Source organism: Gracilinanus agilis, chromosome X (genome assembly GCF_016433145.1).
Source record: "Gracilinanus agilis isolate LMUSP501 chromosome X, AgileGrace, whole genome shotgun sequence".
Classification (NCBI taxonomy): Eukaryota; Metazoa; Chordata; class Mammalia; order Didelphimorphia; family Didelphidae; genus Gracilinanus; species Gracilinanus agilis.
In genome coordinates, this window is record NC_058136.1 from 703,325 (window position 1) to 723,042 (window position 19,718).

General features: G+C 36.5%; 1 protein-coding gene across 1 annotated transcript in view; it reads right to left on the minus strand.

Moving 5' to 3' along the window:
• LOC123253448 (katanin-interacting protein-like) overlaps window positions 1-19,718 on the minus strand; it is a 100,328-nt gene that overhangs the window by 1,062 nt on the left and 79,548 nt on the right. Inside the window, exons 3-6 of the mRNA XM_044682642.1 lie at window positions 15,681-16,560; window positions 8,906-9,637; window positions 7,833-8,038; window positions 5,176-5,254 (exon numbers count right to left, since the gene is read on the minus strand). Of these exons, the coding sequence (XP_044538577.1) occupies window positions 5,176-5,254; window positions 7,833-8,038; window positions 8,906-9,637; window positions 15,681-16,560 (1,897 nt within the window). The remainder of the gene's footprint in view (window positions 1-5,175; window positions 5,255-7,832; window positions 8,039-8,905; window positions 9,638-15,680; window positions 16,561-19,718) is intronic.

Genomic DNA, 19,718 nt, shown 5'->3' on the forward strand with positions numbered 1-19,718 from the left:
AGTGAAGTTCCAAGGGTTTCAACCCACTGAAAAAGAATAACTGAGAAAGACTGAGCCATTTGGCAAAGATTACAGTAAAGAGAATATACGGAGGTAGGGGTAGGGAATAGATTTTATAGAGGTTTGTTAAAAAGAAATTAGAAGCAGAAAGAGTGAAGACTGGACAAAAGACAGTAGAAATGCAGAGGCTTGTACTTAAGAGGAAAAGAACTAGGTAGAAGGGTAAATTATAACATGGAAAAGAGGAAACAAGAGAAAGGAAAATATACAGTGTGTTTATAAGAAACTATCATGTGATTAGTTGAATGTTTATTTGGCAAATAGCAGAAAGCAGGGGCTCTGTCTTGGTCATTTCTGTCTCCCCTAATTGCTCTGCACTGGGTCTGGCACACAGGAAGTGCTCATTGCCTATCTGAGATATTAGGCTTAGGTTGGAAATGGGAGGAGGGAAAGAGGGAGCAAGATTTAAAAATTAGACATCATAGTGAAGTTCCAAGGGTTTCAACCCATGAGCCATTTGGCAAAGATTACAGTAAAGAGAATATACGGAGGTAGGGGTAGGGAATAGATTTTATAGAGGTTTGTTAAAAAGAAATTAGAAGCAGAAAGAGTGAAGACTGAACAAAAGACATATTTTTCAAGTCAATTTCTAACCCATGTGACAGTGTCATATGTTGCCAAGATGAATTAATTTTTGAAGTGAAACTTCACTTTACTGTGTCAAATCATAGTATCAAACTCCATGAAAGATCACATATATAGTAACTTCTTCACTTCTTTTTCCCATTATTTTGTAATTTTGGCAAACCACTATGCTGCTAGTGGAGCATTACTGCTCCTTTACAGCCCTCTGCTGCTCCTTTCTCCAAGTGGTTCTATTATCCAGTAGGTATTTTCACACTATAAACAAAACCTGAACCAATAAATACAGATCATCAAAAAAGGAAAATCTTGAAAGTCACTGTCATTCACCAAATATTCCCTTAAGTTTCACTCTGTATAAAACACTCTGCTAAGTGTTGAAGCAAACAAAGTTAAAGTCCCTGTCCTCAAGGAACTTACAATTTAGTGGGAGAGATAAAATAGGATCTACAATAGGATAAAAAAAGGATCTACGATAGAAAGCAGCATATGATAAGAGCCATAGGAGCTTGTGCTACAGGAGTACAAAGGAATTTATGGAATTGGGACCATATCAATCCAAATACCAAAATTTAAAGAATTAGACAAAATAACAAAATTCATTTGGAGCAACAAAAAGTAAAATATCTCAAGAGAAACAACAACAACAAAAAAGAGAAACAAAGATATGGGAAACTTAGCCCTAATAGATCTTAAACCATATAATAGAAACAGTTCATCTGATTCTTTCATTAGACTGAACACTACTCAGTCTCAATGCTGTTTCATCATCCAGATCATGTCCTTGAGGTCATTCCCCAAGGTTCTGTCCTAGGCCATTTTCTTTTTTTTTCCTCTACACTGTCTTAATAACCTCATTTGAGTTTAGCTATTTAACTCTATGCTAATGACTCTTAGTTATATATTTGAGCACATGTCATTTTATAATAGCACTACATATTATAATATTAATGTTATAATAATTGCATTTAACCCCAGTCACTTTACTGAGCTTCAGTGCCTTATTACCAGTTGCCTATTGGACATTTAAACTGGATATCCTGGAGATACCTTAAATTAGCAGATCTAAAATAACTCATAATCTTTCCCCCTAAGCTCTCTCTTCCAAATTTTCTTATTTTCACTCTCCTTCCAGTCTCCCAGGTTCAAAACCTCAGCATTATCCTGGACTCCCAACATTCCTTTATTACAAACTTTTAATCAATTGGAAATTTTGCCATTTCAAACCTCACATCCAAGTCCTTCTCTTTACACACATAGTATTATTACCTTAGTTTTGGGACCTCATCACCTCTCATCTAGCTTTACAGAATCTTCCTTGTTGGTCTTCCTGCCTCAAATTTCTCACCACTTCAGGCCATCCTACATACCAATGCCAAGGTAATTTTCCTTAAGTACAAATCTGACAATAAGAATCCCCTACTCAGTCAATTTCAGTGTCTCCCTATTGATTCTATATTACATGCAAATTCCTCCAGTTAGCTTTTAGAGCACTTCACGACCTAGCTGCAATCCATTGCTGGATATTATTCCAATTGACACACTCTGGATCCAGTCAAACAGGCCTTCTCCATTCCTCCCATATGACATTCCACCTGCCACTAGTTGTTCCAAATGCCTGCAATCTATGCTCTCCTCCCCTCTGCCTCAAAGTCTTTTCTCTTCTTTTTGGGAACCAAGTACCACATTTTATATGAACTTTTTTCTGATCCTCACCCAACTGCTACTGCTCTTCCTTCTAAGCTACCCTGTAAACAACCATGTTTTTTATATTTGTATTTATATTTACTTTATATTTATGACATGTATTTATATGTTTGTTTGCCATTTCTCCCATTAGAATCTATTGACCTTTACTGAGACGTGGCTTTCCCTTAAAGACATTCCCTACCTGGCCCTCTTTTCCAGTACTGTATATCCCTCTTTTTTTGCTTCAAGCACCACCTTCTACATGAAAACTTTCTTAATTCTCTCAACAGTTAGTGCCCTTTATGAGGTGTCCCAAAAGCCTTTGGGCAGTTTTTAATTAAAGCTAAAAATTATAGTAAGACTTTAGGGATAAAAATAAAATAAAAAAAAATAAAAAAACAAAAAGAAGACTTCAGGGATATCTTATATTTAACTACTTTATTTATTTGTATTTCTTCCTTTGCTTCATATTCATGTTGTACATACTTAAATACAACATGGTCTTTATTATCTCTCTTGTTAGAATAGAAGCTTTTTTAAACAGGAATTCTTATTAATTTTATATTTATTCCTAGTGCCTGGCACAGTTTTGGATGCTTAATAAATAATTTTTCATTGGTTGATTTGTTGACCTAAATATAAGAGGTTACATCATTAAAAAAATTAAAACCAATGGAAGTATCTTTCCTAACTATAGATGGAGGAAAATTTTCTAAACTTAAATAAACAAGGGAGGGAGAAAGCCATAAAAAATAAAATGGGCAATTTCAATTATATAAAATTGAAACATTTTTGCACTAACAGAATTGATTAGGATTAGAAGAGAAGTTAATTAGGAGAAAAATCTTTGTAACAAATGTCTGATGACAAGATTGATCTCCAAGATAATTATGAAATTCATATAAACATATAAGGATAAGAGTTATTCCCAATAGATTCAGGGTCAGAAGATAGGAACAAAAATCTCTCTAGAAAAGAAATGTGTCATCAACAACTATATAGAAGAATGCTTCAAACCATTACTATAGGAAAAATGTAAATTAAAAACAACCCTGAGATTTCAATTCATAACAATAAAATTGGCACTCTGACAAATACTCAAGGGACAGGAAAAAATAGATACTGGATTAACCATTTTGGAAAACAATTTGGAACCACAGTCCCAAAATCACTAAACATACCCTTTGACCCAGCAATACCATTTTTAGTCATATGGTCCAAAGAGATCAAAGATCCAGAGAAAGAACCTGTACCTACAAAAATATTTATAGCAGTACTTTTCCTGGCAGCAAGGATCTTGAAACAAAGAGGGTGCTTATCAATTGGGAATGGCTGAAAAAACTGCTGTGCATGAATTTAGTATACTATTCCTGTGACATGAGAAATGATAAATATAAAGAATTTAGAGAAACTTGAGAAGATATGGATGAACTGATGCAGAGTGAAATAGGTAATAATTTACAATATGGTCACAAACATCAAGGGACTTGGAAAGGTTTCAGAATTCTGATCAACCCAATGATTAATAATAACTACAGAAGACTGATGATAAAACAGATCTCTGTCTCTTTGTGGAGAGATGATGTATGAGAGGTGTAGAGAAGACATATATTTTTAGTCATGGTGAATGGATTGTTTTGTTTTGTAGTACTATATGCATTTGTTATAATGGAAGGCTTTGGGGTTAGAATCAGGTGAGGAAAGGCAAGTTAATAGGAATGCATAGAGATGAAATGAAAGAAATGATCAATAAAACAAAAAAAAACACCCACAAAGAAAAAGCTAGAACAGGATTCAAATGGTACCTTGATAAATTTACAATACTCTTTTAAAAACCAGACTATATGTAGTAGAAGCTCATGATTTCATATACAATCCTTCAATGTTCTTTTTTCCCCCTTCTTCATATATTGACATGTTTCTTTTTTGTGATAATTAAGTTCAAAATAAAGAAGAAAAAAATTGAGGTGTACAGAGAATAGGATCACTTTTGGCTTGAATGCTCAGGAAAGCACGGAGGATATGGTATTTAAGGTGGGCCTCGAGGGATACAATATGAAGCTTCTTAAGCAACAAAAAGTTGGGGAAAGGGTGAGAACAAATAGTTTTCAGTTATCAGTAAGCAGTTCAATTCAGTTGGAATGTAGGGTTCATATAAGTAATGAGTGATGAGACAGGAAAGGAAGGTTGAAACCATATTGTGGAGGGCCCTAAATGAGAAATATGGAAAACTACAGTATATTAAAGACCCATTGAATGATTGTTGAAAGTTGATATCTAGCTTCTTTATTACCTTTCAGAATAAATTCTAGATTAGATCTCTTATCCAAAATAAATTATAGAAGAAATGCTTTTTTAAAGTGACAATTTTACACTTATGTTTCAAAAAGCCACAATTGTATCTACTTTAATTCTTTAGGAAAATGCCCACAAACCAGATGAAACTTTGCTTATATATCAGAAAAATCCTCAAGTGTAATTTAGCCAAAGAAACTAATTGCTCAGTAAACAGATAGGTAGGATTCACAAGGGCTAGGATCAGGGTAATGGAAGAACAATTGAAATCCCTTGCCATATATGACCATTCCTCAAAAGTGGAGGCAAAACTTGAAAGGGTATGTTATTAATTTACCAGTTAATAAATTCTGACCAAGTATATGTTTTGTACCTAGTACTGTTGAGATCACAAGTCTGAACAGCTGAAATAATTTCATTTTTTGGTTCCTTGGTAGACTGGTGGTAAGTCTGTCCCTCATCATTAGTCAATACTTCTTCTCTAGGTCAGGCATTGTTCTAGATGGATGAAGAGACTATATTTGCTCTACTGACAAAATAAATACTCACACATTCCACTATAAACTCCAGGCTCTGGGGTTGTCAACTCAAGAAGAGATGGGCTGGAGGGCAACTCTTGCTCTTGAACCTAAAAATTACAAAGAAAGGGCATTGAAAAGTCAACTCTCAATGACCCATACCATAATATCCAGTATGTGTAATACCCATTCTTTTTCATCTGATCTTTTCCCCTAATTCTTTATCTCCTCTAACAGATTTGAAACTCTCTGAGGATAGGGCCTATATCTTGTACAACTTTGTTCACCATAATGAGCAAATACTTGTTGAATGAGAGGGACTCTAATGATTTTCTTTTTTAATCTTCTGTACTGGACCATTGGTCTGAGAGAGAGAAGTCTTGGAGCTCAAGTTCTGATCCATATAAAAGTCAGGTAAATTATGTAACTTCTCAGACTCAGTTTCTTCATCTATAAAACAGAAATAATGCTTTTACTATTTGAACTTCTTTGGATTTGTAAATGGTAAAGCCTAAGTTAAATGGGAGCTATCATCACGACCTCCCCCACCCCAGCGTCACCATCACCATCACCATTTTCTGGCTCTGAGATAGCACCACCAGTCAAGGAAAGGAAGGAAAACATAAATCCATGTGTGCACATGTGTGTATGTGTATACAATACAAATATTGTATGCCTATATATACGTGTGTGTATACTTATATATTTTAAATGTAGAGACATATAGATTAAAAATCCTGCTTAGTAGCTACTTGTTGATATGAAAGAGATTGACACTAAAGGTTAGAAAGTGGTTTTGGGATCAGCTATGGAGTTCAATGATCTCTTCTATGTTGATTCTCCATAGCTCTGGAGAACCAAAAGCTGGCAACTGAATCTTTCCTCTAAGACAGTGATGGGCAAACTACGGCCCGTGGGCCAGATGGGGCCCCCTGAAATGTTCTATCCGGCCACCGGACATTATCCCTAATCCGACGAATACAATGAGTAGGATACAATACAATGAAACTTCGAAATAGTTGCCTTAGAAACGGACTGACAGATGAGCATTTCCTTTCCTTTGGCCTCCTCTTTAAAAAGTTTGCCCATCACTACTCTAAGAAGTTTACATTTTCCACATGTATTACAGCTCTCTCTTCATAATTTCTCTGCAATGCATTAAAGAAATCATACAACTTCCCCAATATTTAGATGGAAAATACAAGAGCCCAAGGAATTAAGTAATTTGACACAGTGACCAAGTGTGGCAAGATTGACAAATGTATTTCTGCTACTGATTGTTAGTATCCTAAGATTAAAAGTGGGAAGGACCCTTAGATGTCATTTAGTCCCCTCCCTTGACTTTATAGATGAGCAAATTGAGGCACCAAGAGGTGAGTTGTTCAAGGTACTGCAGAAAGTAGAATTCAACCCTAGGTTCTTTTTGCTAAGCCATGTCACTTCTGTTCTGGCTTGGTCCTAATGCTAGTGTAGTCTAATGTTGGGTTCTTTCCCCTACAGGACAAGGCCTCCTTATTTACATCAGAGATTTCATTAATAAATTTTTTTTCTGTCTTGCTCTCCTGGTGGTGTTAAGGGTGAGGGTGAAGATGAGGAGGCGGCATCTTCGAGAACACCCAACAATTCCCATTCCCTGCCTCTGGGGGCTCCTACTGCTCAATATATAGTTTTTAATGGCTTAATGTCAACTTGGATGAAGGTTTCCTGTGGACTCCCCTCATTGTCCCCTTGGGATAGTGGTTGGGGAAGTAGAGGGGATATGGCAGTAGTCTTCTAAGATATGAAGGATTGTCATGTGGAAAAGAGATTTGCTTGGCCCTAAAAGGCAAAACAAGGTACAATGGATGGAAACTAAAAAAAAAGGTTGATATAAGGGAAAAGTTTTCAACAATTAGAATTATTCAAAAGTGTAATGGGTAGCCTTGAGAATTAGTAGGTTCTCCCTTAATGGAAATCTTTTTGCCAAAGTTAAAGATCACCTACATTGCAAAGAGGACCCTTCTTCAGGTATGGGTTTGACTAAATGGCTTCTGAGATTCAGTCTAATGCCAAGTTTCAATGATTCTGTGAAATCTGATTTTGGGGACATTGATTAAATTCCTTTGATGCTTTTGATTTGTTAGGTAAGTAAACCCTAGGCTTTTCAGTACTGTGCTTAAGAGTTTGGAAGGTCCATGTTCAAATTTTGCCTCCAACTAGCTCTGGGACTATGGGCAAGTTACTTATCCTCTCTGGGTCTCAGTTTCCTTATCCATAAAATGAGGATAATAATGCCTATAGTATCTACATCACGAGGCTGGGATAAGGCTTAAATGAGATCACATACATAAAGTGCTCTGCAAATTCTAGTGTTCAGGATAAGTGTGGGTTATAATGTTGGTGATGTTAGCAGTTCTGTAAGCCCAAAGCAGTTTCTACTAAGTTATAAAGACTTCCAGTACAATCCTGAGGAAAGATTTTATGTCTGCTGCCTAGAAGTAGGACAAGACGAATCAGGAAAGGTTCACTGTTAGTGACTCCAGAGTAGCAGGTAGGGTTCATGATCTTCCTACCTACAGTGATCAATTTATGATTATTTCGAAGTTCTGAAGCAGATAAGGAAACCCCTGAAATTTTCCTATTGGTCCTCTACCATGAGTAACACATAGATGTCATATCTTCCCATGCTTGCTATGAATTATCTCTTACCTGATCATCTATCCGTACACCAGCTTGGGTGAATGGTCTTTCATCTCCCTCACCATCTGCTGTTTGGGGTCTCTTGAATTCTTCCTCATATCTCAGATTACACAGAGTTTCAACATCAATATCAAATGTCTCATCAGAACAGAATATAGCCTCTAGAATGTCATCATCAGTTGTGAATAATATAGTATCTCCAAACTGTTCTGGGGCTGAAAGAGTAACAAAAGACTTAAGAGAATTAAGAAATACATGGCTAAGCCATACATTACCCAGATTCTATATAATTTTTAAAATAAGGCAATAGGAGAAAAAATCAGAAGTACTAATGATGTTCCAAAACTGTTCTAAAAAAATTTTTTTTGAGAATAACATTGTTTATTAAGGGGTGGCATGCAATTCCCATTAATAGAGAATGGATCTTTTCACAAGTTTCCTTCCACATAAAAGAACTGTTCTTAATTTTTGAAAGATCCATTATTCTTCATGCTTTAGACAAAAAGAATCTAATTTTTATAAGAACAGTAAGAATAGCACGTGCCAAATTAAATAGAGAGAAGAACCACACTTCACTGGAATGTGCCATTAAACATAATATGTGATACCTATATTTACTGCCTTTGAATGGATGAGGGTTTAAGACTACCTGACTACTTTCAAAATATCTGAAAATAATTATTTAATGTAGCCGGCAAGGATAACAGGAAGGAATTAGGTGTTCTGGATAAAAGCTCTACTATTTAACTAATTTAAAAATATTGAGCCAGTCATTAAACCCCCTAGGTCTCAGTTTTGTCATCTATAAGATGAAGAAATTAAAATAGATGATGCCTAGGGTCTCTTTCAGCTTTTATGTTCTATATTCTGTGTTGTAAATTTCTTCCTTGTTCCAACATTTCATGTTTTATATTATATATCCTAAAGCCCCTTATAGCTTTAATGTGGGACAGTTGGCAACTAATGGATCTATAAAAGTGGGATAGACAACTTTCTTCAATGATTTTTGGTGCCTTTTTTGCCCAAATTCCCAGAAAGAGAAGGTTAGAAGTTTCATTTAATGTCTCCTGAACATACTATACCTCCTGTCAGTGTTCCTGAAGCCTTGGCAATTTCTCCTTTAAAAATGCACTGTTCATCTAATAACATTATGATGTCTTTTACCCCACGAAAAGAATGTATCCGTGATTTATTATAATTCCAAACTCTAATCATGGCCACTTGGCAAGGCTGAACAAAGTCAATATAAATATAGTGAGATTTGCCAGGAGTAAATGGGGCCAGCCAAAGATGCATATCATCTTGGGTCCTATGCACACCATCAGTTAGGTTGGTTACTACACGAGGATCTTTGCCATAGACTGGTAAAATGTTAATATCAGGGGGTTCAGCTTTTATGTTAGAAATTTGTACAGGCTCTCCTTTGGAGCTAAAAATTTCAATTCCATTAAGGCCAACATAGTGTCTGTCTCCCCAGGTTGATCTAATGTCAATAACTAAGTGTTGTCCATGAGGCAACACTGGAATTTTAAAATCACTTTCATCATCTGTATCCATGGAATAATCTTCCTGTCCTTTCAATGACTCCTGTTTTCCTTCTTTTTTCACTGATGGTTGTTCCCCATGTCTATTAATCTTCTGCTGCTGCAAGAATTCATCAAAGATATCACCCTGAAATTCCATATTGGATATGCGACCCCGGTGAGAACGATTAAAGGCAGTGAGGGAGTTCCAAGACTCCTGGAGAGTATGTTCTTGTTCACTGTTCCACCTGCATCGAGTCATCTTTGTAGACATGATAGGAAGGGCATCCTCTAGAAAAGAAAACAAATAAGATTTAAGATTTTCTAATGAAATGTGGAAATATATTAAGAGAATGAAGATCCTTGGGTACTGAATGGGTTACTTATGAGCATTAAAGAGATTACAGAAGGCACAAGTAGCCCTAGAGAAATCTGTGACTCAGAAGATTGTTGTAGGTATGCCAGTTTGAGCCTCAGGTAAAATAGCTCCAGCTTAGTATATCTAATATATACCATCTCGATAAGGACTGATTTCAATTCTGGAGCAAAGAAGAGTTATTTGGGGGGTGGAAATGCAAAAAGATTCAAGGAAGTCTCCAAGACACATCCAATCAATTGCCATCAAGCCCTGTTGTATTATCTCTATAATATATCTGTTGCTTCTTTTTAGACCCATTATAACCATACTAGTTCAGGTCCTTGTTTCTTTTTGCCTAGATTATTATGAGAGCCTCTATCCTAGTCTGTTTCTGTTTTATCTCCCCTCCAATCTATTCTTTACACTGGTGCCTTAGCAATTTACCTAAAACACCACTCTGATAAAATTATCCTCAACTCAAAATTTCAATGACTGACCATGGAAGATTACATACTGAAAAAAAATATAAGCATTTGATTCTGGCATTCAAGGACTTCTACATTCTAACTCGAAACTACTGGTATAGTATTATAGTAATTTCTTTCACATACTCTATATTCCAGATAAGTTGGACTCATTTTTATCCTATATTCTTGTCCTCTCCTCTCCTGTCAATGTAATTTTCCTCACACCATCCTCCTGGAATAGACTTCCTTTTCTGTTGTCTCTGCTGCCTGCTGAAGTCTTCCCCTTCTTCAAAGCTCAAATGAGGGGTCATTTCCCTTAGGAAGCCTTCTTTGTTCCATATTCCTTCAGGTAAACATAATCTCTACTTCCTTATTTTTTCCATAATACTTTGCCTCAACCTTTCCACAACTATTTTATATTCCCTTAGTATTAGAGATATTTGTATTTGTCTTTCTGCTATTATCTGGTAATTTCACTGAAAGCAAAGTATATATCATTTTTATCTGGGCATCTTTAGTACTTTGCTTAGAACAGGAACTTAGTGAATATTTGTTGAATTGCTTGTTGAATTCCAGTTACCCAGATTCCAAAATTCACTATCATCTTTCATGCATCACTTTCCTTTCTCTACACTCCAGCTTCCCATTGATTCCTCTTGCTTCTGTTCTCACCTTTCCATCCCCATTAGCCATCCCTTTAATTTAAGGCCTTATTACCTCAAGTTTGTCCCATGGTGATAAATTTATAACTAGTCTCTCTGTTTCCATCATGTACCCCCTCCATCCTCCATACTATCATCCAATTTTTAGGTTTTTTTTTTTAATTTTAAACCCTTAACTTCTGTGTATTGACTTATAGGTGGAATATTGGTAAGGGTAGGCAATGGGGGTCAAGTGACTTGCCCAGGGTCACACAGCTGGGAAGTGTCTGAGGCCGGATTTGAACCTAGGACCTCCTGTCTCTAGGCCTGGCTCTCAATTCACTGAGCTACCCAGCTGCCCCCTAATTTTTAGGTTTTAAAGCCCCTTTTTGATAACATTACTCTAGTGCTAAAATAGTGCTTCCCACTCCCACTGAAAAAAATGGATGACATTTAAGGCCCTCCACAATCTGGATCCTTCCTACCTTCATAGCTCATATTTCCTCCAAACAGAAACCTTCAATTGTGGTTTACTTAGTGTTTCCCTTCAAAAAACTTTATGTTTTCCTACCCCTTTGACTTTGCTTATACTGTTCCCTCTGTTGAAAATGCCCTCTACCTTCTATCACCCATTAAAATTATAACCAATACTGTTTGTACCAGCCTCTAATTGCTTTGGTAAAACCTAATCCTAAAGTGTGGCATTTACCACATTATTTGGTATCACAGTTATGAACATACTAACTCCAAGAGGCAACTAACTGTTAGGAAGCAAAATGTGGGTCTATTTTTTCTTTGTATCCCCAAAAGTGGTTATTACAGAAGCATGTCAATACGTTTGGTCAACAAACTTAAGTTGCTTAGGCCAGAAAAAAACATGATTTCTCTATCTTTTTGCCAGGAAAAAAAGAGCTTTTACATCTTTGTATCTGGTAGACTGAACTTCATGTATGGATTTTTGTGATTTATGTTCATTATTTTTAGTTACTATAATTTGATTTCGACTTGCTAAAATGAATGGCAGACATAAAGAATAAGAACATCCAATACTGAATGCATTATGCATCAATCAGGGCATGAATCTTCATGTTCCTTTTGTTAGCATTCTGACCTACTAATAGAACCGGTGATGAACTCTAAGAGCTAGAAAGAACTTCATATTTTCTCTATCAATCAAGCAACCAACTAGCTTTTATTAAGTACCTACTTTGTACAAGGCACTAAGCTCTACGGTTCCATCTAAAGAACAAAAGAATTCCTCCTTGCAAAGATGTTTCATTCTAATCAGAAAGACAGCTACATATATACACACTGTTATAGGAAAATCAGGGAAAGCAGGAAGTATCAGGTAGAGGCAGGGAGAGAATTCCATAACTCTGGAGTCAGCGACTCTCTGAGGAGACAGTTAGTTTCTGGACTTGCTCTCAAGAGGTGCTAAACTTGCTCTTTGGAAATCTTGTCTGTGTGGACTTATTTTCAAGACTTTCACCTGTCAGGAAGTGGGTGAGTTTGAATTAAGCTACACAGGTGGGCTGTGCTAGTAAGATCCTTACTCCCCTTCCTTGTGAATTAATACCTGCTGCTGTGATTCAACTTGATGCCTGCCAGACCCAGAGGACACCAGTTGTGAGATCTCCCTGCTGGTCCAGTGGACCTATATATCTTTCAGCTTTCCCTACTTTTAATTACTACCAAAGGGGGTGGGGATTCTGGTTAGGACATAATACAGATAGCTGGGGAGCTTGAGATAGAGATCATTGTAGAAATATCTCTTAGAAACCTGTTGGACCTTGGTGGGAGGGATTTAGTTTTACCCCAGTTAGATCATCCCACTCCCAGAAACCTGTTGGACCTTGGTGGGAGGGATTTAGTTTTACCCCAGTTAGATCATCCCACTCCCTTCCCTTACCTGTCCCAGTTTTAGAATAAACCCTGTTTAACAACTTAGTGTTAATTGGTCAGTTTCTCCCTGAATCCTTCCCAAATATAAAAGACTTATGAATTAACTGGCCCAAAGGACTATTAAATCAAGAGCCTAAAAAAACCATCTAAATCCCTCTAACCATTATACCACCTACTAATATTAATATTTACCTTTTATTTCAACACATATATGTATATGTATAAAGAATAAGGAGAAAGATAATATAGACAAATGCAAAGTCATTAAACACAAGGTAGTTTTGGAGGGAAGGCATGAAGGATAGGAAGGGGTAAGTAGAGAACATAGATCTGAAAAGTCTTCATGCAGAAATTGGTGTTCAAGTTATATCTTAAGAGAGGAAAGGGATTCTATCAGGCAGAGATGATGGAGGAATACATTGAAGGCACAGATAATATGTTCAATACAGTCATTCCTTTTACAGAAAAATTGAGACCCACACTATTTCAGGAACTTGTCCAAAGTCACACAAGTAATAAGTGTCAAGCCAGGATTCAACCCCAAGTCATTTAACTCTAAATCTAGGGCTCTTCCCATTACAGATATAAAATGAGTGATCTCTAAAGTGGCCCCTTCAGTTATCGAGTTTTATGTCCCTTTGACTGGAGAATTCCATTATGGTGAAACTATTTTAAGGAAAATCTCTATAAAACAAAAACATAATCAAGCTCCAGCCAATACGGTCTCAAGGCAACATAATTCTATTCAATTAAGGAGGCAGTGAAAAGAACACTGGTTCAAGAGTCAGAGAAACTGGGTTCAAATTCCAAATTGGAAGCTTATTACCATTATGACCTTTATACCACATCTAGGTCTCCCTTTCCTCTACTATACAAGGAGGGAGTTGGACTAGATGGCTTATGAACTCCCTTGCAGCTCGAGAGCAGTCATCCCATGATCCGTAATCTTTGAATAAGTGGCATGACCCTGTAATCCTAAAAAAAAAAAGAAATTCCTTCCACAAGCATTTAGCCCCTGCATCGAGGCACTATTAAGGGATATGACTTGTGTGTAATGGGTAATTTATAATTTCTAAATACCTTTCTCTTTTGTTATCATGATCCTCCTAACAAGTGCTAAATCCCAAAGGCTCTTAATATGTCATTGAGCCTTTGAGTTTAAATGACTGGACATAAATTAAAATGAGACAAGGCACCTTGTACTTCATCAGATGAGAATAATAGCAGCCACCAATGAAACTCCAAGGAATTCTTGTTTATGTTTACCAGGAAAGCTAATAATTGCCTGTCTCTTTGGGGGGTGGGAATCTGACAATATTCTGGACATGCTTCAGATTTAGGCATAAATTAAGCCAACTCTAACTGAATTTAATATCCTTTCTTCTTCTTTTTTCTCAAAAGACTTGAAACCTGTGTGTGTGTGCCTGTCTGTCTATTTTTCTGTATGTGTGTGTCTGTGTGTCTCTCTGTGTGTGTAAGAGATAGAGAATTAAGGAGAGACAGAAACTGAATGTCAGGGACCTGGAAATAACTAACCAAAAACAGAAACACAAAATCACACAGAATCATGAATTAAAATGAAAAGGGATATTAAGTGTTCATTTAGTACAACCATACCTAAAAAGGAAATCTTACCATAATAACTTTCTAGACAAGTCATCTGATCAAGACCTCTCATTAGGGGGAGCCCAATATCTTTGGAGGTAGCCCATTCTAGTTTGGGACATTTTTTAAGAGTTACAAAGTTTTTCCCAATGCCAAGTCTATATTTGCCTCTTTGTAACTGCAACCTATTACCCCAGGTTTTGCCCTGTAGAGCTGAGAGGAACAATATTAATTCCTTTTCTACACATCAGTCTATATTGAAGACAGTCATCATGTACCTTCTGAATCTTCTCTTTCCTAAACATTCCCAGTTTCTTTAACTGAGACTTGTATGATATGTAGTCAAGGTCTTTCATTATCCTGGCTATCCTCTTATAGCTGATCTCCAGCTTATCAATATAATATCCCTATTAAACAGTGAATAGGTGCAGTTAAGGCAAAGAACAGAAGGACTCTCATCTCCCTATTCCTGGAAACCAGGCTTCTCTTAATGCAGCCTAACATCTTGTTAGCTTTTCTGGCCTGTCATGCTATATTCCTGAATCACATAAAGCTAAATCAGAAGTCACAAAGACACAGGAATCATGAAACAAGGCTTTCTCTTCCTCTCCATTAGATCCTCTATTCTATTTTCCTTCTCTTTCAACTTTCCTTCTATCTAGGTTGTAAGGGACAAATATTTCTTTCTTGAAAAGTAGAAATCGCTAAGCCAAAGGAAACAGATATCAGATCTCAATACTATCTTAAACTGTTTACCTCTGTGCCCCAAACCATCCAAATGCTGTGTGGCCATCAATGTCTAAAACTTCCACTTTTCTAAACAAAATATTATTTTAGGGATTTGAAGGATTCCATTTTTACTTATCAAATTATACTCTCCACATGGATACTCAATTTAGCCCCTGATGTGTACAGAGCATTGTGCTGGGTGCAGGGAGAGACACTAAATTTAGATAAGACCTAGTTCCAGCATTGATGGAGTTTATAATTCAGTAGAGGGGGTAAGACACGAACACAGCTAACTATAATCAAAGGAGTGCAGGACAAAATTTGAGACCCAATGGCAGAAAGCCACTACTGATGGGAAGGCAGGAAAGGTTTCCTGGAGGACGTGGCACTTGAGTTGGACTTTAAAGGATATATAAGCATTTAAGGGCAAAGGGGTGGTGGCAGAGGGTACTCTGGGCATAACAACCAGTGTGTGTGAAAGTATAGAAGGTAGGAAAGTGTGTTTCCAGCAGGAATATTTGGACACATTTAATACTAATTGACTACATGCCTATGCAAATTCCACTGGTGATAACTCCAAGTACTTGAATATGCTAATAGTGCTCAACTCTAGAATGATTCTTTGTTCTTACCTTTATTGGTCAGACCTTCATCTCCATGATTACTGCTAAAAGCATCCTTTCTTGAACTCCTCCTCCCACTGATAGGGCGTTCTGGGCCATAGCGATCCTTATTAGAAAGTAGGTCAAAAATATCTAAGTCGTCAATGTCCCCCTTTTCAGTTCTTCCCTGTGGCCTGTCACTTCCAATGGCAGGGCGGCTACTGGCTCGTCCTTGTTCCCTTCGGAGGCAGTTATCATTTTCTTCATTTTCTCCAAGAAATTCTTTAGTGATGCCATCTGATTGTAGTTTGCTTTTCAATTCGAGAGGCTCCTCTGGACTCAGCCAGGGAGGCTTCTGTTTCTTGCCTTCTGGCTTATCTTTCATTTTGGAAAAAGATAGCAACCAAGGTGGGGTTTTACTTAGAGGCTGAGAGATTTTTCTGTTTGTGAATTTTTCTAATTGCTCAGTTATGGTCAGTTCATCATCAGAAGGGTATTTCACAACAGAGGATTCTGGAGGGTTACTTGGTTCATCGACCATGGAGACAGGAGCAGATAAAACTTTTAAATCCTCCTCTAACTTAGACAAATTGTCCTTTGTACAATTAGTAGAGTGCATCTTTATATCAAAGATATTTCCATCCAACGATGCCTTCAAATGTGAAGAGGTTCCATCTGGCTGTGAATAATTGAAACCAAATTCCTTGCCACCATCTGCGCCAGTGGTCCTGCATGTGTCTTTGCTTTCTTCTGTGTTAGGAGTAGCCGTATTCTCCTGTCCATCATTTTTAAGGTCAATTGTGGTGCTACAATCAGCAACCAGCTCCCCACTGCCTTTTTCTAACTCTCCATCAAATACAAGGTTTTCATTGACATAAAGCTTCACCTTTTTTGCACCTATGTCAAGATCCTGAAGATATAAAAAGAAAAAGAAGATTTGTGGCATCAGGCTTCTACATCACACCATTCTAGAGAAAAGGTGATACTGACTATCATTAGAAACAATAACTTAGTGACACTATGTTATGGGAAGATGTTAATTACTGATAAATTTCACTTCTAAGTAAACTAATTACTCTATAAACCAATGAATTAAAACACCAGGAATATTTATGGTCTTCTTTAAAAAATGTTTTAAATGCAGTGTTTACATTTTTAAAATGCAGTGTAACGTAATGGAAAGACCACTAACTATACCCAGGAAGCCTGAATTCCAGTCTTGGTTCTGCTAAATAATTGTGCTAACTTTAGGCATTTATCTTCTCTGATTGACTATTTTCTCAAAAGGAAGGGGTTGTACTAGATATCTGTAGGACTTCTCTCTCTTAGGGGTAAGATTTTACTAACATCTTTGGGAAGTAAAATATAACTGGATTGATTTAAGCCTTCCTCAAAACTGAATATTAAATTTGCCAAACACTATCCTGAATTTCTGGTCCTCTATTGTTACCATGATTTCTGTAGCAATTTAGAGTGTGAGCTATTTTTTGAATGAACATTAGTTTGTCAGAAAAGTCAATGATCAAAGTGCTCTTTGAAGTGTTTTTATAGACATGTTCTCTCTGCTCAGCTGAAGCAGGGAACAAATATGTGCCCTGAATCAATAAAAAAATAGATATTCAGTAATGATAATATGGACAAATGTCAATATCTAGTACTCCATGCTTTTTGGACAAAGTCATTTAGACAGAAACACTTGGTAAAATGGAAATGTTCTCATTTCAAAATATGGCTATCTCATGAAGAATAGGGCTTGCATTTCTGAAATGATATCCTCACTTTGTACTTCTTTTCAACCAATACGAAACAAATATGCTACTATTGTAATACATTATTAATATGAAAATATTAATGTTATTTCAAACTAAATAATTTAGAAAGCCAAAAGGGCAGCAATTTTTACTGTTGCCCTGAGAACTGAATAATATGTTTTATTATATGAGAAAACAAATTGGCAACATGGAATGCTGGTTATCATATATTCATTTGTGTATGCTTAGGTGAAATCCTTTATGGTAAGAGGTTTTCAAAATACAGTAAATTTCAATTTAACAGACCATTTTTCTTTCAATTCAACAAACATTTGTACAGTAATTGCTTTGTTCCTGGCTCTAGAGTAATTTGTATTTCTAAAATAATACTTTGAGGTTTATGAAGCCCTTTGTTCACAATCTGGCTATGAAATGAAAAGTATAAATATTCTTATTCCCATTTTACAGATGAGCAAATTAGTGAGGTATCTTGCCCAGGGTAACAGAACAACCAAGTGTCAGAAACAGCGATCAGCCTAGGTGTTCTGACTCCAAGTTCATTACTCTTTATATTACAGGTTAGAAAAGCCTTCCTCCAGTTGATCATCTCCAATTTATCCTGTATATAACTTGTTTTTATATAGTTATTTGTATGCCATTACCCTCATGAGACTGTTTATTCCTTGAGGGCAGGGACTATCGTGTATTTTTTGATATCCCCAGTGCTTAGCACTGAGCCTGGCACACCTTAAAAGGCACCTAATAAATACTTGTTGATTTGACAAGATGCACACTCTCTTCATTTTGGATGCTTAAAACATCAAGGATGCAAGAACACTTAATCAAGGAAGTATATACACACACAAACACAGATATATATCTGTGTTTTATATTATGTATAAACTTCTTTTTCATTGTACATAACCCTCCCATAAAAAGGCATTGGTGTGTAGGGAAAAGAACGCTGGATCTAGCATCAGACAATCTGGGTTTAAACCCCAGTTCTACTTAATAGCTATATGATCTTGGGTAAATCACTTGACTATCCTGGTTCTGATAAAATGAAGAGGTTTAACTAGATGAGTTTCTAATGTCCCTTCCAACTCTTAATCCTATAATCTAATACATATGGAATGCCTCACCAAGCCCACTTTCTGAAATCTACCAATCTTTTAAGATCTAGCTCAACTGACATTTCTACAAGAAATCTTTTCTGCTTGGTTCAGTGATGTTTCTTCATCTTCCTTTGGATCTCTAATAAAACATGATAAATGCAAGAGAGGACAAACTATCTCTCATTTTGTAGCATGGCCACAAATAAGCATGACACTCTTGTTCAATAGTGTGGTCTCCAGGAGAGAAGGGATGATAGAAAGCTATTATTTAATCTTCCTAATCTACTTCTCTGGAGAGAGAGTGGAGGAGTAGCTAAATGTCTGGCCTCAAAGCAAGTAAGAGTTGGATTTCAGCCTGATCTCTAACTAGCTGTGTGACCCTGGGCAAGTCACTTAACATTATTTGAGGGCTCTACACAACTCTCTAACACTAAGTTGTAGAGAAAATGCCTTACACTGGCAAAGGGAGTTAAGTTCTTGATACCAATTGAATCACAGATCTAGCCCCTATCTCTACTCTCTTCTCCTATGATACTTCTCTGGTCTCTCACATCTGCCTATCCAAAACTCTTTATGGGGAAAAAAAAAGAAAATGGAATCTAAGAAGATGAAAATGGCAAGAGTAGCTGGATTTAACCAAATATATATAGAAGGAATCAAGCTGGATCTATCATAATTTTAAGGTGCTCAAGGAATGATTTTTAAAATATCTGAAAGAGGGGGGTTGTTCCAAAAGAACAGATAAAATGATAATATCATGAGAAAAGCAGGTTCCCAAGAACTCATTATCAACTGTTAACCAATATGCCAAATCACTCATCTCTATAAAATCTTTATGAGAAGGGTTTACATACATAGCAATGGCATCCTTTAAGAAAACATAAGGGAAGAACAGGCTTTTACAGGTGATTTTCTATAGTAGACAACATAATCAGTCACACAACTAACTGCAGAATAAAGAGAATAGTAATAATTCACAAAATTATATAGTGCTTTAAGGTTTACAAAGCACTTTACTTAGTTTATCTATTTGATTTTTTAAAATTTTAAGATATAAGATTCTGACTCTTACTTCTCAGGCTCCTTTGCTTGATATTCATCCACATCCAACTATTCTGACCTCCTCTTCTCTCACTTTCTTTCTCTCTCTCTCTCTCTCTCTCTCTCTCTCTCTCTCTCTCTCTCTCTCTCTATCTCTCTAT